This window comes from Buceros rhinoceros, unplaced genomic scaffold (genome assembly GCF_000710305.1).
Source record: "Buceros rhinoceros silvestris isolate BGI_N320 unplaced genomic scaffold, ASM71030v1 scaffold96, whole genome shotgun sequence".
In the NCBI taxonomy this organism is placed as follows: Eukaryota; Metazoa; Chordata; class Aves; order Bucerotiformes; family Bucerotidae; genus Buceros; species Buceros rhinoceros.
The window spans coordinates 47,218-69,410 of record NW_010417882.1 but is presented as its reverse complement, the minus strand read 5'-3'; the positions used below and the strand labels follow the sequence as shown (position 1 = coordinate 69,410).

At 37.1% G+C, this 22,193-nt stretch overlaps 1 protein-coding gene across 1 annotated transcript in view; it reads left to right on the top strand.

Moving 5' to 3' along the window:
* SLC26A7 (solute carrier family 26 (anion exchanger), member 7) overlaps window positions 1-22,193 on the top strand; it is a 66,174-nt gene that overhangs the window by 9,020 nt on the left and 34,961 nt on the right. Inside the window, exons 2-4 of the mRNA XM_010138300.1 lie at window positions 5,188-5,298; window positions 9,445-9,617; window positions 17,217-17,381. Coding sequence (XP_010136602.1) covers window positions 5,188-5,298; window positions 9,445-9,617; window positions 17,217-17,381 — 449 coding nt within the window. The remainder of the gene's footprint in view (window positions 1-5,187; window positions 5,299-9,444; window positions 9,618-17,216; window positions 17,382-22,193) is intronic.

Here is a 22,193-nt window from a genome sequence, read left to right as displayed (position 1 = left end):
ATTCTCTGTTTATTCTTACTGAGATGCAAAGGAATTTCCCTATAATCCCCTTTCAAAATGCCTCTTGAATTTTATTTTGGAGATGGCCAGATTGTTCGGGTGTTATGGATGACTAGAGTATAATAGTTCATAGATTCTCTATATAATAGTAAAACAAAATCTCTGTGGTGTTCCAATGTCGTGTCAAATTCATCTTAAAGAGACCTAAATATTTAATCTCTGATTTTCTGTCAAGAGTCATAGCGTTTTTTCTAGGACCTTGGTTAAAAGAAAAAAAAAGTATTAGATTTTTTTTTCTGTCTGTTTTTGGGTGTGTCCAAGTGTTTCTACTTCCAGAAGGGAAGGGACAAGCTCTCTTGAATAGTGAATTCATAAAAGGGTCACGCAGTTCTGTTGTTTCTTCTACCATTATACATGCATATCCTTTCTTTTGAGCATCAAGATACAAATGTCACAATCTGAAGAACTGCAAAGTGGCAGAATAGAACAGTTCTTTCTCAAATACACCTTTGCTGTAGTTGTCTGGTGGTACACTGGGAGAGCTGCATTTCAGATACTGTGAATTCGGGTACTGCAACTTATATAGCCGAGGTGCTTAATTCTCACCAGACTGAAGGAGACAGTTGCCTGGGAAGGACTGCACTGAAGCATCCTTCCAGAAGGAGAGAACAGTTGCTATCTCAACATTGTGTGGTCTCTGAAAGATTTATGGTACATTTTTCAGTATTTGTCCCCCATCTTGGTTTCACATTCTTCACTCACCTCAGGCTTTGAATGACAGAAGAACTAGTGAATGATTTTAAGCTTTCAATGCTTTGTCTTTAAGTAAGTCAGACAGAAGGTACAATCCACATGTGTAGCCGTAAATGGTGTCACTAGGAAACAGAAATCTTGCAGGCATGGGGGGTGTGCATGCATTGAAAGAACCAATACAGAGCTTTCCAGTTTCTGGAAGTAAATGACATTATTTCCAAAGGATTATTTTGTGTTAACAACTTTTATCAAGCCAGTGTCAAAGAATCTTTCAGAGCTGTAGTTTGTATAGCAAAATTGTTATGAAACATAATATTAAAATGTTTTCTGTAGTTTTTTTTTTTCTTCAGTAAAATTTAGCTCTCCTAGAGTTAGAAATGAAAACCTGCAATATGAATCATGTGTGCCTAATTTCTTGGTTCTCCAAGAAGGATTGACAGGAGACTCATTAAATATGTGTTAATTCTACATTTTAGAGCATCTACAGAAAATACTTTTCTTACTACATAATTTGGCTTTGTGAACAAAGGGAGAACATGGTCTTTTTCTGAAGCATAAGAGAGGGACCACAACTACAGATAGCATTTTGAGTGGGGTAAGATGCATCAGTGTAATTTTGGGTTCCCTAAACTTCGGGTCTGACCATCTTAGTATAGTCACATTTAAGAATAAAAGTTTACAATAAGAAAAAAGTTATTTGAATATATACAGCACCAGAAAAACTTTTAACTTAATGGCTTTTCACAGTAAATAGTAAGTGACGGAAATCTTGAAACTCCTCAAATTAATTATAGACGTACTTTTTCTACTTCATTTAAATTTCTGTATTGCATATCGTATTTCCAAAAGACATGGTATAACTTTCCCCAGATCATATGTATGTATCGTGAGCTTATTTCCAGATGCAGAAAATCATTAAATAGTCGACCATGCTCTGATGACTCATAGCTCTTTCTCTGGAAAACATTTTTTTATTGCTATAGTTTTGGCACTAGCCTAATTAGCAGACATTATCAACTTAAACTGAGACCTTTCTCCTGTGGTCAGACACAGCCTTGTTTGTGTTTGTGTCAGGCTTGTTGTTTCATAGTTACCTGCATCTGACATTTACCAAGAGTGGTGCAACATCTCTTGCTTTTCATTGTGGCATGCCAAAGGATTGTTATGCGTCTGATGCTAGGCAGAAATCATGTTTTTCAATGAAACTGTGTTGCACAATGTTATCTTATGATGAGGAGGTAGATAGATAAAATAAAGAACCACAATATTAATGTACTGCATCTGAACTTGCTGTTCATTCTTTGTTTGCATTTCTTTCCATGGAATTTATATTCTTATTTGAAAACCTTAATGTCACTGCCATGGAGACTTCTCCATATTACCAGTGAAGATTATGTGGGGTCCTTATTTTATGACCTATTTCTTTTGAGTATTATTATTGTTTGGAATTAAATAATGAAAATAATATTTCCTGTCCGATGACTATTCTTGAGCATACAAATGCATTGTAGTGGAGTTTAATACAAAAATTAATTTAAAAAGTTGAAATATACTACTGATTATATCTTTAAAAGTATCTGAGCCTTTAGGACAGTATATGCCTAACCAGAACACCTGAAGTCTTCTAATTCTGTTTCATAATGCCTCTCTGCTTTTGCACACAGTCGACATGGTTCAGTAATGGGAGCAAAAAGCTGACAGAGCCAGGACTCTGTTTTAGTTCTGCCCTGGTTGCCATGACCTCACCATGAAAAAAACCCAAGACACTGCTTCTGGAAACTTAATACAAAAAGACTGTGAAAGGTCTACATGTGAAAGGGAAAAAGAAAGCCCGGATTTATGTTTAGATTATCTGCCTCTAGACAAGAGATACTTCACCCCAGCATGTCTGTGAGTAAAGCAAAATTCCTGTGGATGCTGGGGGTTTGCTGGCCAGGATAAGCCCTTTCCACAGTTTTACAGGACTCATGCCAGATTTCAGTTGGCCAATTCTTCTAACCATAAGGGTTCATTTGGGTTGTGTCTCTCCACTCCCCTCAGCCCTGTTCAGAGAGCTGAACTGAGATGTTGTCACAGTTTATGTGTGCTTAATCTAAGGCTGGTTTGACCTTCTTGTGCTCTACCCACAACATGTAAATTTTTTGCTGGATCACAGTCTGGTTGTAATTGTTAAATGTTTCCGATTCAGAAGTTCTTAGGAAACATACAAACAAAATAAACACATGTAGAGAAGCAAGAACTGGATTTTACAGCCAGATGGTGACAGAATATTTTGCAGTAGTTGAACGCTTGTTTTTCTTGTAAATGTTGAAAGGAAAGAACAATGTATACTGTTCTTAATCCCGGATTAATTGGAAATATTGCATAGTAAAAGAGCTAGTAGTTCTTCTTCTCAAAATATTATAGCTTGGCCTATGGTGTATTACTGTACCCTTCGGTTTTGTTTTGCACAGCTTCTAAACTAACTTCCTCTTGAACTGAGTGGTGAAGTTACACAGGGTGAAAACCTATTAAAAGTGAACCATGTAGATTTTATAAGGAAAATGTCAAGGTCCCAAATTAACACAACTGAAGCACAAACTTCAAAATTATAGGAACATAATCTGTTTTCTGCAAAATGAACTTGATATTTCAAAATGTATCTTTCAAAATCATTAACCTTTCCTGGTGGAGATGGAGGTTTTGTGCTTCCTTTGTAATAACTGATGGAGTCCAAATACTTGAAGAAAAGATCTGAGGAAGGCATTCAAAGGAACTCACTGCGGTGAGATCTCTATGCATTGTGTAGCTGTTGTGCAGTGAGTGAATAGGAATTTTTGGAAATGGGAATGTTGTCAGATTAAAAAGTCCTATATTTGTAATTCTCTGGTTCAATGTTTGACAATTCCTTTCATTCAATGAATGTCTTAAAACACAGAGAATTTTGCAGATCATCTTAATCAGGACCTGTAGACCTCTTCTCAACAGTTCTTGTAAAGTACATACCTGGCTCAGCATTCAGTACTGAAACTTGTGTATTTCCCTTATGCTTGCTCGCAAAGAGAAACCACTTCATTTCAGCTATGCTGTAATAATTAAAGTCTGGCTGATTTTGCTAGTTCCTTCACTTTTTGGAGAGTGAAATAAATTACTCTTGCATAACACTTTTCAGAAAGTCTGAAATATCTGTGTGAGTTGTATTGTACCAGCAAATCATAAAGTTTTTGTTCGGTTTTGATTTTATTCATAAAATGGTTATAATGGAAGAGCTTTTCAGTGTTGAAAAAGCCTTAAAAATGTCTTTCTCCTTTTCTCTATTTTTTTCCCCCCATGCTCACTTTTGTCGGGATAGGGTCATGCTGTTGTCTCCTCTGCTGTTTTTGTGCTCCTGAGGCATGCCCTTCTGTGTTGCTTTTGGGTCAGAATCTTCTGTTGCATCTGTTGACCACATGGATATTGATGTAGAACTAATATAATTTCAATAGAACTAATATAATTTCAAATATCTTCCTGATTCATGATAATGGTGTGTTAAGTGAAAAAAGCAGAAAACATGAACAGTAGATAAGCTAATTAAAAGGCAAAAGAGCAATTTCTGTTTAAAAAGAAGGCATCAGAGATTTAAAACAGACTTATTTTAAAATACTTCCTCTCCAAGTTATAACTGATAGTGCTATTTGCTGAGTACAGTGTGGATGAGAATGATTCATGTAAGATCCATCTCAGCAAAATCTTCACTGTGATGTTTTTCTAAGAACAGGTGAAATGCTTGGGGATTTCAAATGTCGTGGAAGGCAACAACTGCATTTCATAGATCTGAATCTCCTCTGTCACAGGCCATGCAGTGTCATTCTCCCAATACACACACATAGCATCCTTTACTGGACAGACAGCTTTATGTAATGAAAAAGATGTTCATATCTAAGGATTCAAAACCCCAGGCACCTTAAGACAATGAATGCTCAAATATTTTTACGTTTAAGAAATGAGAAGAAAGGACACTGAAGGGGCTCCATCCAAACCAAAATTAGAGCATTTGAACTCTTTGCAAGAAATAACCATTTGTCCTCCTCGAGTCCTGTCAGTCTCAAACACATGTCTGTCAGGGTGGGACATGTCAGGATGGGTCTATTTAAAAAAGTTTAGAACCACTGGTGGAGATGACCTGGAAACATGGTAGCTGTTCCCATAGATTGTGACCCATTTGTTTCTGCCTGTGACCAAGACTCAGAAGAAAGAGTGAGGACTTTGATGACCGACAATAGATGAAAAACCGTTGATAGTTCTTCCTGATCCTCACTGTGGAGTAGTTGGCTTATGTTCTAGGTTTTTGTAAACAAAGGAGGGTTTTTTCCTGTTATTAATAAAACTGTAGATATTTCCTCATAAAAAAAAAAAAAAAGCTGAACAATTTTATCTTCATATAGTGAAGTAATTCCATTTAACTTTCTGCAGGGCTGGCCTTTGCAGTTCTGTCTTCAGTCCATCCAGTTTTTGGTTTATATGGCTCTTTCTTCCCTGTCATTATATATGCCATATTTGGAATGGGACGGCACGTTGCTACAGGTAAGTGTCTTTTTTACAAACATTTTCAGAAAAAAGGAATTGAAAACTGAGCAAGCAATTTTTTACTGTTTTTATAGATCAATGGAAGGAAAATTAACTAAGGCTAAACAGAAATAAGATGGTTTTTTGCTTCTTTTTACAACCAGTTTTTGCCACCGTAGGTACTTTAAAGAGCCTCATTAACAATATATTAGAGTTGCTCCTGCCATTATGATTTAATATTGCATTGACACTTCCTTTGTAAATATAATTTACTAAGGCCTTTTTTATTTTAACTCCAAAAACCTGCTTCAGGCTAAGATTTTAACAAAGGGCTCAGCCAACAAGATATATGCAAACAGCTGTGAAAAAGGCTCGGCCTTTTATGCTTCTTAAACCATAAAAACCATACATTACCTCTCACCTGACTAAAAAACAAACCTTGCATTTCTCAGGAAAAAAAGCTTTCTGCGCCTATTACCTGATACTGCGTTAAAGCCAGAGATTCTCCCAATGAGTTCAGCACAACTTCTGTCCACTTGCAGGAGTAGGTAATCACGTGCAGGTAATCACATAGGCAGAAAAAAGTGCTCCCTAGCTACTGTGCTAGTGGTTGTGAGTTACTTGTTTGCCCTCAGCAGAGACAAGAGAAGCAGCAAGAGTTTAATGACTTTGATCTCCAAACAGGCTGGTGAATGCCCTTGTTTCTGACTCCAAAGAAATCAAATTATTTATAGATGGAAGTTGAAAATAATACTCATGAGTTTGAACCACTAATTCTCTGGTGTGCCGAAGCGTGCTCTTGGTGGCCTCTGAAGTTTGCAGGAAGGACAAGACAAGCCCAGCAGTAAAGCAAGGCAGGACTGGCTGAACAGAAGCAGCCTCTGTGGGAGTCAGAAGATCTAAGCAGGGAGGAAGTAGCTTTTCCTTCTGGAGGAGAAAAGCTCCTGAAAGGAAGACAGACAGTTCTGGGTAATCACATACAAAATAAACTCCTCTGAATTTGGTTGCACAAGTGTATGCACTGACAAATGTTTTAGTAAGAAGGTAGCCACATATTTTGAGCAGATTTTTGTTCATAAAGTTAAATTATTAAAAATTGCTGAACAGCTGTAACTTGTCTTACAACGAAAGGAAAGCTTAAAATTTTATTTTCTCTAAAGGCACAGAAAGCATTTGAGCCTTTTCATGCCTGAGAAGGATCTGTGGATGCTGTTGGTGACTTGAAGATATAATAAGTGATGGCATGTACTCAGCTCATGTAAGAAAGAAAGAGAAATGTTAAAGAAAAGGTCAAAATTTAGAATTTAGAAAATAATGTTGACACTTGAGTAGAGATAGATTAGTATACTTTTTATGAACTTTTTCAATTAAAGATAGTCAAATATGAACCTACATTAAAATTAATAATTTAGCAGTGTATTTTCAGTAGTTCATTTGTGTAAGTTTATTACGAAGACAAGAATCCACCATATAATCACATGTAGGAATGTAAATAAATACGTATCTGTCTGCCATAAATTCTAGTAATGAAAAAGGATGATAAAATGGGTAAGTACAGGAAGTTAAGTCTGAGGTTTTATCTTTGGGGGGAGTACTGTTTAGAGAACGATTTGCTGAGTCCCACTCAGCTAAGAGCTCCAGGGCCAGAGATAAGCACACTGTCCCTGTTATGGAAACTCATTCCTTTCATAACATTCCTTAAGAACTAATTCTGGAAAAAAAGAAAATAGTTCTTTTGGAGTAGTGAAGATTTTTAAAAATAAACAGCTGTGACGTATGCTGTCATCCCACCAGCCTTGGTTAAGGCATTATTGTATGTAAGCGGAACTGGAGCTGTAGTGGCCTGACTCAGGTCTCCAAATGCTCCATAGTTTGTCCCATACATTGGTGACAACCTCTTCATCTACGGGCATTTTCCGTAAGATCAGTGGGGCTCTCCATATGTATACAGGCTGTGAAAGTGCTCTTTGTTGGTGAAGTCAGTCATGTTTCCACATGAAATGGAGAATTCATCAAGGGCCCTGTTCTGTCACCTTTTACTCACTTGAGATGTCTCTTCTAGATAGCTGATCCACTTTAGAAGATTACTCACATGAGCAACTAACCTCTACACCTTTTCCTTGAATGTTTTTGATGTAGTTGATCTTGGAGCACCCTCTGAGGCAGCTTCATCTGTCATAATACCACCTACAGGTCTTTGATTAAGATTGAATTTTATGTAAAAAGTTATCAAATCCAATTTTAAGTAAACTTTTTTTAAAAAAAATGTAAAAATGAGACAAAAGATTTAAAAGAAAAACGAGCAATCTGAAAAGTGAAATATCTACAACCATCCTGAGCGTTGCTTGAAAAAATGTATTATAGGCCCAAATAATTAATTCAAACAAAGAAAACAAAGAAAATGTCATCAAGAAGAACCCATTCATGGCTCAATGGAAAAATTAAGGGGACTGTCATAGGGAAGAGTTTGGCACATGAAAAATGGAAAGCTTGGCTAAATGAGGTGAGCAGGAAAGCCATGAAATGTGGCAAGTCAAACGAACACACGTGGGACATTTAGAAGGGATTCGAAGAACATCATGGAAAGCATGATCAAAATGGTAGGTTTTTAAAGGTTCTTTAAATATATCAAAATCAGGATGCTGGGAAGGAAACTCATGGAACATCTTTCTGACAAAGGTGTAAAAGGAACGTTCTGTGATAAGGCCACAGGACTGTCAAGTTGCCGGTGTAATTTCATCTGTCAGAAGGGCTTTAGAAGAAATGCTGGGAACTGCAGGCCTGTGTACAATAAAAATAAGAATAATGAAATATATGTATATTCAGAGTCTGTTGGAGAGATGTTAATGTGACTACTGTAAAGGAAAGACCTACCTCACTAACCTCCTAGAGTTCTGTATGAGTGTCAATAAGCACATGGAAAAAGGAAATAGTCTGAGTATAATTTATCAGAGTGGTCAAACAGCTACTGATAAGATTCCACACCAAATAAAGACATTAAGTTGCCCTTGCAAGAGAATAAAAATCCTTTTATTAATTATTAGCAGGTTAAAGGATACAAAGCAAAAGGTAGGAGTTGGTGGCCGTTTTTCAGGGTGGAGGTGTCCCTGGTAGGTTACCAAGGAATTCATGCTGGGAGGTTTACTCTATGAGGGCCAAGGTGAAAGTTGAAAGAGTATTCACCAGGCCCTGCAAGAGTAGAAATAAGGAGAGCTCAATGAAAATGGTGAGATAGCACTTCAAAAGACTTTTAAAGTATGTATTAAAGACAATGAACTTTATAGACTAAAGATGGTGAACTTCTGGAAGCTGCTCCCAGAGGACATTGTCAAGGCAAAAAATACAATGAGGTTTAAGCAGAGATTTGACAAATTTATAATCTAAAAGGGCCAGATGAGGATGTACTTCCTTAACACGACAGCTATAGATGCTGGGGGGTTATGAGGGGAATGGCCTGCAGAAAGGTTTATGTGCTTTCCCTGGGTAAACACTTCCGATTGCCGCGGCTGGAGGCAGAGTACTGGGCAAGATGGACCTTTGGTAGTAGAGCATTTCTTACGCTCCTAGTGATCTTTGTGCTTTTGATGACTTTGTGCTTTTTAATATTGAATTATCATCCTTATTTATCGATGTGTCAATAAACTTGCTTTACCCCTCTCAGCAGATAAACGTTTCTCTCATAATCCGCCTCCATGTATTAGAGTGCAGATTGTTGATTTTTTGAACATACGCGTCTGCTAACTATAATGCACTAGGCACTATGTAAACGGCGTGAATTAATTACCCTGGAAACTTGAATGGTGAGCATTTGGGATCCTTAGAAAAAAAGCTGTTGCTTCTCAGTTAAAGGCATTTCTGGTAACTTGAAATCATTGTGAATTGTTGTGTTTGAACCTCTTTTGTTAACATGTCTAAATGTATATGCTCTCACACACACACACACACAAAAAAGACATTGAATTCACACGCACAAATTGTATTTTATGTGACAAGATGTGTGTTATATAGAAAGATTACCTTAAAAATTGTTCTTAGTATCACAGGAATGCACAAAATAGCACTTTAATTCATAATGGCCAAGTTTTGAAAAAGAGACCATGAGTCATGAGTACAGAGAGATATAGAATTATTGTTGACTAATGTTTGGTTTTTTTTTTCTTATAGGAACTTTTGCTTTAACTTCCTTAATATCTGCCAACGCAGTTGAGCGTCTTGTTCCTTCAGTCAGCACTAATTTGACTACAAACAATAATTCAGGAGTTTTGGGCCTATCGGAGTTTGAAATGCAGAGGATTGGAGTTGCAGCAGCAGTTTCTTTTCTAGGAGGAATCATTCAGGTTGGTGGCAAACATTTTCTGCAGGCTACTGATGCATTGCATTTGAGCCAGCTATGACTTTTGTAATACATTTTTTTTTCACTTCTCCAAGAAAAACTGATCATCGATATGGTTCGATGTTCATGAATGATGAAGTTAATGTCTTTTAAGAATTTGCTTCTCCTTTGTTGAGATGTAGTTATTGTCTGTATACACGTTCCTAGGGTTTTGCAATACACAGTAAAACCACATTCAGTCAGCTCTAATATATCATTCAATTGCTGTTTGTGCTTCCTTTCCTTCTCCTTCAAAACATGAATCAGCTCCTGGTAAGCACAGACATATTCCTGAGGTTTTCTATTGCTTTTGGCTTGAAGAGAAATACTATCCAATATTCAATAATTAAAAACATTAGGGAAAACATCTTTAAATTCCCTTTGGCGTTCACAGACCCGTCACTAGAACAAAATAAATTAGTTAAACAGATGTCTTCAAATGATTCTCCACAGTTTATTCAAATGATCAGAGGTCTTTCCCAATTCTCACCATAAGCACTGAGTTAATTTATCCATTGCCAGTAGCCTAGGTCTGCAAAGAAGGCTTCCCTCTTTCCTTAATTGTTTAAACAGAAGAAATGTTCTAGCACTTGACATTACAACACCTCCGGAGAGAAGCCCAGACCCCTGTGTTTGGTGCTTTGGATCCCTCTACCACGCAGAGGATGAGCAAAGGAGCTCAGAATGGGATCTCCAGTGGCCCACCTGGTTGGCAAGAACTGAGGTACATGCTTATGTTAGTCAGGAGGAAGTATTAAGAACCATGGTCATTTGTTGCACTTTTTTCATTCTTTTATTGATTATAGAATTATGACTCGGGGTAGCAGCATGAGTGAAATCCTACAGACAGCATACAGAGTAGAGCTGATGTTTGTTGTGCCTGGCTGCTCCCTGTGCTGTCCAGTTGCACCAGTGTGTTCAGCATTACACTGCATCGTGTCCAGGATGCTTTTAACAGCAGAGTCCTCTGATCATACACAGGGCTCTTCACGTGGGAGTGATGTGCTCACAGCCTGACAACCTCCCACATTGTCCCCAGAGTGGTTTGAGTGTTAAAGGCCAAAACACCTCAAGTAGAAAGTTGGTGTCTGCGTTTGGTCTAACTTCAAAATCCAGCAGAGAAATTTCTTGCTTAGCTGCTGCAGAATCCCATGAGGTGTGTAAATACACTGAATCTCTTACACTTTCATTCTGAAAAGTTCTGCTTTTTCATATGCCTTCAACAGCACCAGCTGACTTCTCTCAGCCTATGACCTGTTTAAGCCTGACTGACTGGAATGAGGAAACTAGACAATCGTCTGCCTGCATCTTCAAAGCAGGTCTGATAGGGAACTGTGCCATGTGCACGGGCACCTCTCCCAGGTCACTAATGCCACTTGCATTAGAGTCCTACTAACACAGCTGGTGCTTGTAGCACTGCCACTAAGTCCTTTATGTGAGTTTAATGGTTACAGACCAGATTAAAACACTTACTTCCTAGAGGAGTCCCTTCAAGCTACTGATCCATGATATCAAGTCAGAGATTAAACTTTGCCATCATCCCAGGTGCTGTTAAGTGTGGGAATCCATGTTTCTCATGATTCCAGTCCTCTGGCTAACAGTTGCTGCAATTCCCAGGAAAGGTGACAGGGCACATCTTACTGGTAATGGAGAGCTAGGTCAGTGACCTGCTTCTACTTATCAGACTAAACTAAAAATTAATGGATAGCCTGGGACAGATGAGATACTCTGGGACAAGAAGAACAATTATGTTGTATTTTGGGGCAGCAGTTTTGTGTTGAAGACATCCCAAAATACAGAGCAGAATTGTCAGTGTAGTTGGGATGGTAATTCTCTGGGAAAGGAGCAGACCTATGTCTGCCCATAAGACTGATTTTTTCTAACAATAATAAACCAAAAATGCAGTGCTCTAACCAGACACTAATTACACAAAACCAACTGATGCTATGACTATTCTATACCTCGGGCAGCTTCCTCAGGAGGGATGAAATGTCCCCCTCCAAAACAGCAGGTTACCTCCTTGGCCAGAAAAGCAATTTGATACTAAATACTCTAATTAGCAAATAATGTTTACAAAAAAAATAATAAAAAACCCATATAAAGTAGTGAGTCACAGAGGGAAGGCAAAAGGAAGAGGTATGTTTTTAAGACTAACTGCTGTTGGCTGCTTTGTGTTTTGTGAAGATTGTAAGTGTGCATTTGTGTGTGAGGCAAGCTCGGAGCAGGCTTGACATGAAATAAACTGGAATTGGTTTCTGATCAGTAGGAGCTTATAAGCTTTGAAATTTGGGGGTTAGCTGTCTAAATTCTTCGTGTAATTACTTTCAGATTCCTGAGTGTTCATAAAAGAAAGAAGATATTTAGTTATCTTAGGAGGCATCCTGGTGATAATAACATAATATTAAAACATAAAATAAGTAAACATAATGAATTAATAGAGACTATTTCATTTTAAAAAGCAGAATGGAAAGTATAACGCAGGGTTTTTTTTTAATGTTTACGTAATTGCTGCTCTATAAAGATAAACAGGTCATGGAAAGCTAGTCAAGTTAATGGAATTTATTCCCTGATATTAAATTCCTCAGAGGTGCTGATGGGGAGAGGAAATGATGGAACGGAACAGATGCTTATGGAATGATTTTGTAGTTAGAATTGGATGATGCCTTTACAGCATTAAAAAATCCTCAAAAAAAGCTTTTGGGTAAGGTGTTTTTGATACTTATTAGTTTTAAATTGAAAGAGGGTGGTAGATTTAGATTAGGTATTAGGAAGAAATTCTTTACTATGAGAGTGGTGAAACACTGGAATGAGTGCCCAGAGAGGCTGTGGGTGCCCCATCCCTGGAAGTGTTCAAGGCCAGGTTGGATGGGGCTTTGAGCCGCCTGGTCTAGTGGAAGGTGTCCCTGCCCATGGCTGGGGGGGTTGGAACGAGACGATCTTCCATGTCCCTTCCAACCCAAACCATTCTATGATTCTAAGATTATATCATTATATGTGAAAGAATGCTTGCATAAATATATGTTTCTATTAAAAAACCCCACTGAAACACAGCATTAAATTTGCTGAATCGATAGAGGAAAGCTGCTTAGAGTTCAAAGTGAGGGGAAAAAAAAAAATTATCCAGAAAAAAAGTTGTATTCTTTTAAGAACCACAGTACTACAGACTGGCTGGCTATTGCATTCCAATCCTCTAAATTTTTTTTTCCCCAGCTCTTTTTATTTTTTCTCCAGCTACTCTATTTTAAAAGCTTACAAATAACTAGTATTGTATTCCAGTACAGTACTGGAAAGAAAAAATGTTCCTGTTATCTGGAGAACAAGCTTGCAACCTCCAATTTTGAGATAATCTATACAACATAATACATGAGAAGCTCACAGTCTCTATTGTTTCCTTCCAAGGGATATTCCCATGCAGCCAATCATTTTGGTTTAATGGTGAAAAAAAGCTCCACCTTCAGGTGGAGTTTTGGAGGACTTAAAATTCGTTCTCCAAAACTGAATTCATGTAGCAGGTACCATGGTATCAACCTTTCTATTACTGTGGACAGAACATTTGAGATCAGGGATTTCCAAAGTGCCTGTTATGCAAAAAAAATTTTTCTGGCCATAAAGTCAGACTGACTACACAGTGAGAGTGGAATTTTAACAATAATAAACTGAGTGCGTTGTCATGGGAAGAAAGTACTGACCATGGACAAGAACCAAAAGGGCTTGAATTAATGAACTTGAGGGCTTTGCTTTTTGCAGTTACTCATTTCTCCTGGCTAAATCCCTGTTCTCCTCCTCTGCTTGTCAGGGTAAAATGGACCCATGAAGACAGCTGCAAGAAAAGGTTCTCTTCGCATTATGTTTCTTCCATCGTCTACTTTTTTGTTTATTTCTAAAATTTTTTTTAGAAATCGCTCCTTTCACCACTTCTGCCTAATCTCTTGGTTTTATAATTTTCTCCATGATCTTTTCTCCTTTACTGTGCTAGGCTGCTTTCCCTCATTTTCTCCTGTGGTTTTTTTCCTTTCTAAGACAGCTCCTGATTTCATTCACATGAAATAATCAAGACCATGTGTCTGGTGAAAGCTAAATTAATCTCAAGGTAATTACTTCTTAATGAGCCTTTTAACATAGTGTGATGTGCTGAAAAAGGTGCACAAAGAAACTGTAGCCATGCATGTTTCAAACCGTTCCCATTGCTGTGATTGTTCTCTCTCTGAAATATTCCTTCATTCCCTAGGAACTAAATTTTGAAAAATCAAAAATTTTGTAGGCAATCCTGAAATACGTGAAAATTTTGTTCCTTTTACAGTTAAAGAAAAGCCCAGTATTGGTACAAATATCGAAAGGAGAAAACAATTTGCCTTTGGCATTTTTTGGTACTTCATGTTCTTGCTGTTCGGACGCTCCACTGTCAGTTTGCCGTGTTGTTTTTCTGCATCAAGAAGGAAGAAAAGTAATAAAATGTATCAGAAAATAAGATGGGAAACACACATCACATCACAAACCCAGCAAGGATAAAGTAGATTATTGGAAATTTCTTTAAGAGTATTGAACTTTCTACATTTTGGTTATTGCTTAGCGGGTTAAAGATTTTATGCAATAATGTAAGGTGATGCAATCCTGTGCTGTCAGCTCAGCTTAGTTTCAAACGGTGTTTGTGCAGAAAGCAGTGGCAGCCAAGCTGTGAGCTGTATGTCTGTTCCCAAGCACAGAAGGTTAACTGGGGAGTTGATCTGGGCTTGAATAAATGCTAAAAATATTAAGTATATCTGTCAATAAAAATCCCATGCACCTAGATTTGGGAGGCTTGTTTGAAAACCACCCTCTTGCCCCCTCTTCATCTAAGCAGTTTCCGTACGTTACTCATGTGGCCAGGGTCAGCAGGAGTTTCTCACCAGGTTACGCTGAAAACGATACCCTCCTCTCTGGATGTTTTCTGTTCTAGTTGCTTCCTCGTTAGGTCTTTGCAATGAAAGATATATAGATGTACATTATATTTATTTAACTACAACGTAAATAAAGAGTAGGATGTACTTGCTGATGAAGTGTTGCCGTTGTTTCTGGAAGTCCTGAGCTGTGTTCTGCAGTAAGTGGTGGGGGACCAGCACAGGCTGCTGCTTGTTTAACTGAGTGGTTACAGAAGTTGTCTACCTTAAACTATACTTATGGCTTGGGTATTTTACATAACCCACGGTTATAAGCAAACAATAAAAAGTATGTTTGAAATGTGACTTCTTAGTTACTACCGGTGAATCAAGGTCACGTCCCCCTAAAATGCTGAAGGTTTAAAGTTAAAAAAATGAAGTACATATAAAAAAAAGTAAATGTGACAGTGATGCTAGAGCTGCTGAGTTCTGCACTCACGGCACCATTTCCCTGTAATTCACTGCAATAACTTTTTCTGAAATGCTAATATTAACTAACATTTCTCTGTGACACAATGTACTTCACAGGATTATGTCCATGGTTTTGAAGGCACAGTTCAACAAACATCCATCTCATTCTCTGGAAACTTAACTATTACACAGAAGTTTCACATTCATACAAACAAACTTAGAAAGCAAGGAGAAACTGGCTGGGAAAGGGAGAATTTGTTTCTTACTGAACTTTGCTACTGTGAACAGTGTTTTAAATAAATTAACAGGCACACTGTTAGAACAAACAACTAAACAGAAGAGCTGAAGTTAGTAATTATCAGTTTTAGGGCTGACTAACTCAATTACTACTCACTGAGGGTATAACGGTAATTATCATTATTGGGGTCCAATCTTGAATGGCGATCGATGTTCTGATTGTGTGTGGCACAGAGCTGTTCACATACTATTAGTGGAAAGTAGAAAAAAAATCTCATAATCTCATATTTAATCACTTGGATGGAAGAGAAAATTGCTCACTTGAGGTTTTTGTGGTAAATTAAAAGCCACTCACTTTGGTATTTTTGTTTCTATTGTGCTATTATGCTCATAGCTCACTGCACACAGGTGAGATTTATGGTGAAAAAAGAAATGGTGTTCAGGCATAAAGAATTATAACATTTGGAAATTACTCTTTTAGCTTCAGAACAAAACAAAATAAAGCAAAGGAGGCTATGATGTATTCCAAAAGGATGATATTTAGTACGGTAAACACAAAAAAATCCTCTTGAAAAGTGTCGTAAGAAACAAGAGCATGTAACTTTTAAGGCAGAAGAATAGAAAATGCAAAAGATTATAGAAGTAAGAAATTGCTTTATTTTTTTTAATCTAATGAATACTTTGGGTATTTGTCTTACATTCCTGTGAAGTATCTATAATAGTTGTAGATTTAGCTGTAGTCAAGATTCCTGAATTAGAGAGGAATATTATTCTTTGATTTAATTTACTATTATGTCTGTACTCTGAAATAGCTTCTGTAAAAATTGCAACAATGCCAATTTAATCTTGAAGGTTAAATACAGCTGAGCCAAAGTCTGTTCTTTATTCTAGCAGAGAAATCCGGTTTGTATAAGGGAAATCGGATGAAATATTTGAAATTGGATGTTGAATTTTTCTTTCTGTTTAAAATTTTGATTGTATACAGATATTATGTTAGTTCAAGCATTTCTCAAATGCACAGTAGATTTTAAAGATCTTTAAAAAACTTCTTCTGTAAGGTCATAAAGTTTGTTCATACAGAACACATAATCATGTTTCTCTGTAAAGAAAATAAGTATTTTTATATCCTCCATCATTTGAAGCAACTGTTGTTGCGCCCTCTCCTGAATACCTGCAAAACCAGAAACCTCTACATATGAAGCTGATGTAACTAGAGGTAGTGGAGAGCTGATACTTGGCATATTTGATACTATGAGATTGTAGCACGAAAGCACCAAGTATCGTGGTATATGGAACCCTATGTGCAGGGTCAGTGGGATATCAGGAGGATAAGGGTGCACTGAAGGAGCAAAGCAGTTGTGCAACAGCATGGGAAGGGAAATGTGATGGTGCAGCAGCCCGGAGCGGGGCAGGGCAGAACTCTGCAGGATGATGGAGCTCTCCCCATGATACTCAACTCTCCATAGTTTTAGCACCTAGTATGTTTGATAGCTGTTGAAATTACTAACGTTGGGAATCCTAATGTTGACATATTGGCAATAGGTATTGATGTAAGCTGGACCAAGATACAGCCCTTTGCCCACTCACTCAGGCTGAGTAGCAGTGGAGCAGGAACGAGTCTTAGCACCACCCTCACCTTTGGAGTTGCTTTACTTCATGTTGCTGTGTGGAGTTGTTGTTTTTACAGTGTTTATTGGGCTCGTGTATTTGAGCAAGAGAGAATACTAAGCATTGCATTAAGAGCGTGTCTCTGAGACTGCTTTTGTTACTAAATTCATGTTAGAGTCTGGTAAACTAGTGATGTGAGCAAGATAATGCAGGTAAACCCACAGAGCTTGAATGGGCTCCATTTTCAGCTATAGTTGTCCTTCCAAGGATTTCTACCTTTTATCTTTATCTCAATTATCTTACAGTTTGTTAAAAGCATGATGGCTCATCGTCCTATCACCAGGAAGATGCTTTTTATTATAATTGCTGATTCTCAGGCCTTTTCCTTTTAGGTAGCAATGTTTATGCTGCAGTTGGGCAGTGCCACTTTCTTGTTAACAGAACCAGTGATAAGCGCGATGACAACAGGAGCAGCTTCACACGTTGTGACTTCACAAATGAAATATCTGCTGGGAATGAAAATGCCATATATATCGGGGCCACTGGGATTTTTTCATGTAAGTTCAGTTAAAGAGATAGGTCAATCCATTGGCTAACGTTTTCTTAAATACCTACAGTATTTGGCTGTATATACAATGTGTGAATGTGTGAATGAACAGAAGATGTAATACCAAACCTTCACCTCACTAAGTCTGTTTGTAAGATTTGTAAGATTTGGAAAATTTGAGAATGAATTATCAGGAACGGGGCTTATTTTGAAAGGATACAATAATTAATGTGAAATATGTGTATTACAGCATTAATAATTCCGTTTATTAACCTCAGCAGTTACACACTTGTAAAGGGAGGGTTAACTCTTTCTGGATCAGCATGTGGGAGGGATATACCAAAATATCATTCTAAGTGTATTTTCTTCATATTTTGTTGAATGAAACATGTCCATCACTGTGATAAAAGCAAAATGGCCCATGATTTGTGGATCTCCTATGCAAAAATTGCCCTAGATATGTCACTTATTGCTTTATGACATTATTATTTTGCCACAAACACAGCAAGAGTACAGCTTTAAGGTAATTTTCATAAAATTCATACAGCCTTTCATGGTTACTCCCTTTGGAAATCAGGTATTGTTGGCCAAAACCTTAAAGGGCAAAGTTGTATATTCTTATTGCATGAAAGATATTCTTTGTTCTTTACTGTATTTACTTTATATATTCTTTATGGTAATTTATTCCAGCAAACCCTTAGTTTAGGTGTTGTGAGCATAATCTGTTGTCAGAAGCATTAGTAGTATTACAATAGTATCTGCCAAAATGATATTTTGCTTGTAATAAAACTTTATTTACTTGTTGAGGTGATATTTACATTGCACAGATAGCAATAAATAAATGAATGGTTTACCAGATGAAGTTAGGTTTCATCTAGTTAGTTACTAGATTAGGACACCTTATTTAAAAGCACTGACTGTATTTTCTTGCACAGTTTTGCTCTTTATTTTTTCCTATTATTCCGGGAAATTTGTTACTGTGAACTTTGTGATAGGAAGATATTGCTTTCAGAATGTTATTTCATAGTATTTTTTAAATTTGGTAACATTTTGTTTGGATGATCCATTGGTAAGTTTTTTACAGGACTGATGTATTAATGAGAATTTGGGATGTGTAATAAACACAGGTAATTTATTTTGTAAGGACATAACTAAAAGTGACATAGCCGTTTTTATGAGCAGCCAGTTGGCCTCATACATCATTACAAATGATTCATCACATATTATTATTTTTTTAGATTCCTTAAAAACCTTTTTATAAATACTTCTCGCTTTAAAATGCAACTGGCATCTTTTTCGTGGTGTTTCCATGGGGACTATACTTACATACAGGAATATTGTTGTCCTGTAGCGATGACTGGTGTGAAGTACCACAGCCAAGACATAATCAAAATACACATTATGAGCAATAATGAAGAGCAGCAGTAATATGAAGAAATATTTCCACATTGGTGTGCTGATGATATCATAAATGAGGTCACTCAAATGTTTTGAAAGAAATCTATTCCCTCATCCCTTGTATTTTTTAATGTATTTGAAACAATTTCTTTGCCCTTCACTTCACTTTTGAAATTAAATCACTTTGAACACTTTCCAAAGAAAAATTCTCCTGATTTTTTTTTAAGGTTCTGAATTGCTCTGCAGGATTGTGTGAAAAGAAATGACAAAAAACCAACCACACAAAAAAAACTTCTGTACAACTTAAAAGAATAATAAAAATGTCTTTACATTTAGAAGGGACAATTTTACTATATAGAAATTTAAAAAGGTTTCTGGTATCTGTTCAGGCATGGGTTGCTTTAAGAAGGTCCAGAATCTCAGTTAGTAGCATGAGATTTAGATTTTAACAATTTTGATTTTCTGTATTTGCATTTTAATATGAAAATTATACTAATTAGATATATCTTAGTGTGGACACATAACTACAGAGAGAAAGGAAAATCTGGCATGTCTCTCCAGACATGTTCTTTACTCCAGATTCTTGAACCCCAAAGACTGGCAGTTTTGCTTAGGTTTTTTTTTTTTCTTTCTCCCCTCCTAAACACCTTCCACTCACAGAGCTGATTGATTTGCCTCAGGCAGCCTTTGGGTTGGCGAAGCAAGAATAAGAATATTTAATAAAGTGTGATAGGAGAGTTGAAAATAAAGGAAGCCAGTGAAATTGATTCTTTATAGCAAGTGAGGTCATGATTAAATACGTAAATTTGAACTTTGCATGTGGAGAACAAATCTATTACATGGGCAATGAGCCTATGTGATTTTTGTGTTTACACATGGTTTATGCAATTTATCAAGTTTCATTTTCTCTGTACATGGCTTGTAACACTGCAATTAAGGTGCACGTTGCAGCAAGGTGTAGGCGATGAAGGAAAATGGTGAGGGAGGAATACACATGCGATATAATTTTTACAAGGGACAGGAAAATTGTCATCAAGTTTTACTTAGCATTTGAAAACAGAAAAACCCTTCATCCATGTGTAAATATAATTATCCTTCCACAAGTTTCTGAGAAAACGCATTGTATTTATCAAACATCAGATTGAAACATTATTGAAAATGCAATGGGGTTGTCTCTTAAGCTGTATTAAGTGTTTGAACTAACGTGTTCCTTCTATGGCTTGTTTCAGCCTCCACAGCTTCTGCTTGGGCACTGAGCCAAGCCTTGAAATGCATTCTTGGAAAATCATGGGTACAGGGACTAGTCCCAAGCCACTCAAGATGCAATCCACAGATTGTCTGATTACAGTCGGCCAATATGCGGTTAAAAACTGTGGTTTGATTACTATATTTCAGATTTATGGCATATATAGATCATATTATTTAACAAGCTGATTTTGAAATGGTTTCCTGGGTTCTCAGACACGTTTTTGCTGGGGTGTGCTGTGCATCCTTAATCATAAGCCCAAGGGCTGAATTTCAAAGGACTGCACTAAATTTTACTCTGTATGAGTAAAACCATTTTATGAGGGATTTTATTAAGGTGGTTTTTTTCCTTTATAGATTATTAAAATATTCTTAGAAGGAATGAGAGAAGAAAATTCAGGAAGTTGTTTTGATTTACTCATTCTTCAAAATAATCATTATCTCTTCAAGGAGTGACAGAATTGAAAGAGTGGGAAAAAGATTCTATCATCATATTGACCATTTTCCTGCTAGAACAGGGTTCCTTCCTAAGATAATTTTTCTAGTGGGTTTTCCTGTCCAATATTAAATACATGAATTTAAGCTCCAAACTGTCAAACCTTGTTAGCATTATACATGTATTTGAGAATAGGTTCTCTGGGGCATAAAATTATCAATCTTTATTTTGATAAAACTACGAGTGCCACTTTTCATTTATTTTAGAGATCTTCTTAGTTGTTGCCAGAGAAAATGCTTTTAAAAATATATTACTATTTCAAGCCTCAGTTGCTTGATTTTATTATCCTTAATATTGTGCTTTAAGAAGAATTTGTGATGCAGTCTAAATCTACATCCTAGATTTTAACAGCTGTTCTCTATATGGTTTACGTTTCAGGCTACACAATAGTACCCAGAACATAAATGCTGAATTCAAGCCTACCTTGTTTTTTTTCCTTCTGCAGCTTTAGTAAGCATGTGTATTTGATCCATTTTCATGCCTCCTTGCTCCTCCAGGCAACAGACTATTGGTTTTATTCATGAGGCCTGAAAATAACTTGTGGTAGGGGTCTGATTAGATCTTTGTTTATTGGGACAGAAGTTTCCTCTAACTTTCTTCACCCTTTCTAACCATTCCAATAAACCTGTGGGGTTTTTTATCACTTTCTGTTGATCTGTTGTCATACTGATTTGTACCTCATTTTCTGGATCCTCAGATTCAGAGCAGAACTGAAATTACAATTCACTGACAACTGTCATCTGTGCTGGTGAAGGCAACTGCATTCTCCTGAGTCCGTTACTTACCACATCGTATACATCATCAGAGATCTCTATTATTCATCACCATTGGTCTTTCTATTCCTATTCATATTTCTAATCCACGTGTTCATTATATTCAACACCATATTTCCTTTCTTCATCATAGGCCCAACTATATTTTACTGACCATCTTTTACAGCATGTTGCACCACACCTGAACCTTTGAAAAGCTGAGGGCAGCTCCTTAGCTCTACTCCAGTCTCCTCGTTTGCTTTTAAAAGGGTCTGCCTTTCACAAGCAGCGATGTAGCCAATTCCCAATAACCCAGTGCCCACTGTGACAGGACTTTGAACGTCATGGTTCAATTTAATAACCTTAAATTTTCAATTTAATAACCTTAAAAGATATAGAACCTCTGTGACATCTCCCTGGAAAAATAAAAAACCAAAACCCAAACAGGTTCCAGCGTGTCCCATTCCTTGCAGCCTTGCACCTGCAATTCCTGCACCTTGCAGAGGAGAGTTTCGCCTGGAAAGCACTTAACCACTGATGTGTGAATTACCCCTTCTTCCCCAACCCTGTTTTTACCTCTTGCTTTGCAGCTTTTAACTTAGAAGTTTATGCTAAGGAGAGAAACAGGACTTAGTAAATAATTAGTGGTTTAATAGCCCATAACATATGTACATAAACTTGACAGCTACTAGCATATACAGCATCTGGAAATGATCAAAGCACACTCCATGGAGCACTGTTTATGCAGTGGGCAAAAGCAACCAACAGGGAGACCGAGTGTACCCTACTGAAGCTATACAGTTACTCTGCAAAAAACGTTTGGAAGGCATCCTTGTGCACTGGAGAGGATGACCTGAAGAAGATGCTCATCTAAATAGATTCCTGTTGCTTTTCTTCCCATCCAGCCACTACTGCATTTTCCTTTCTCTTT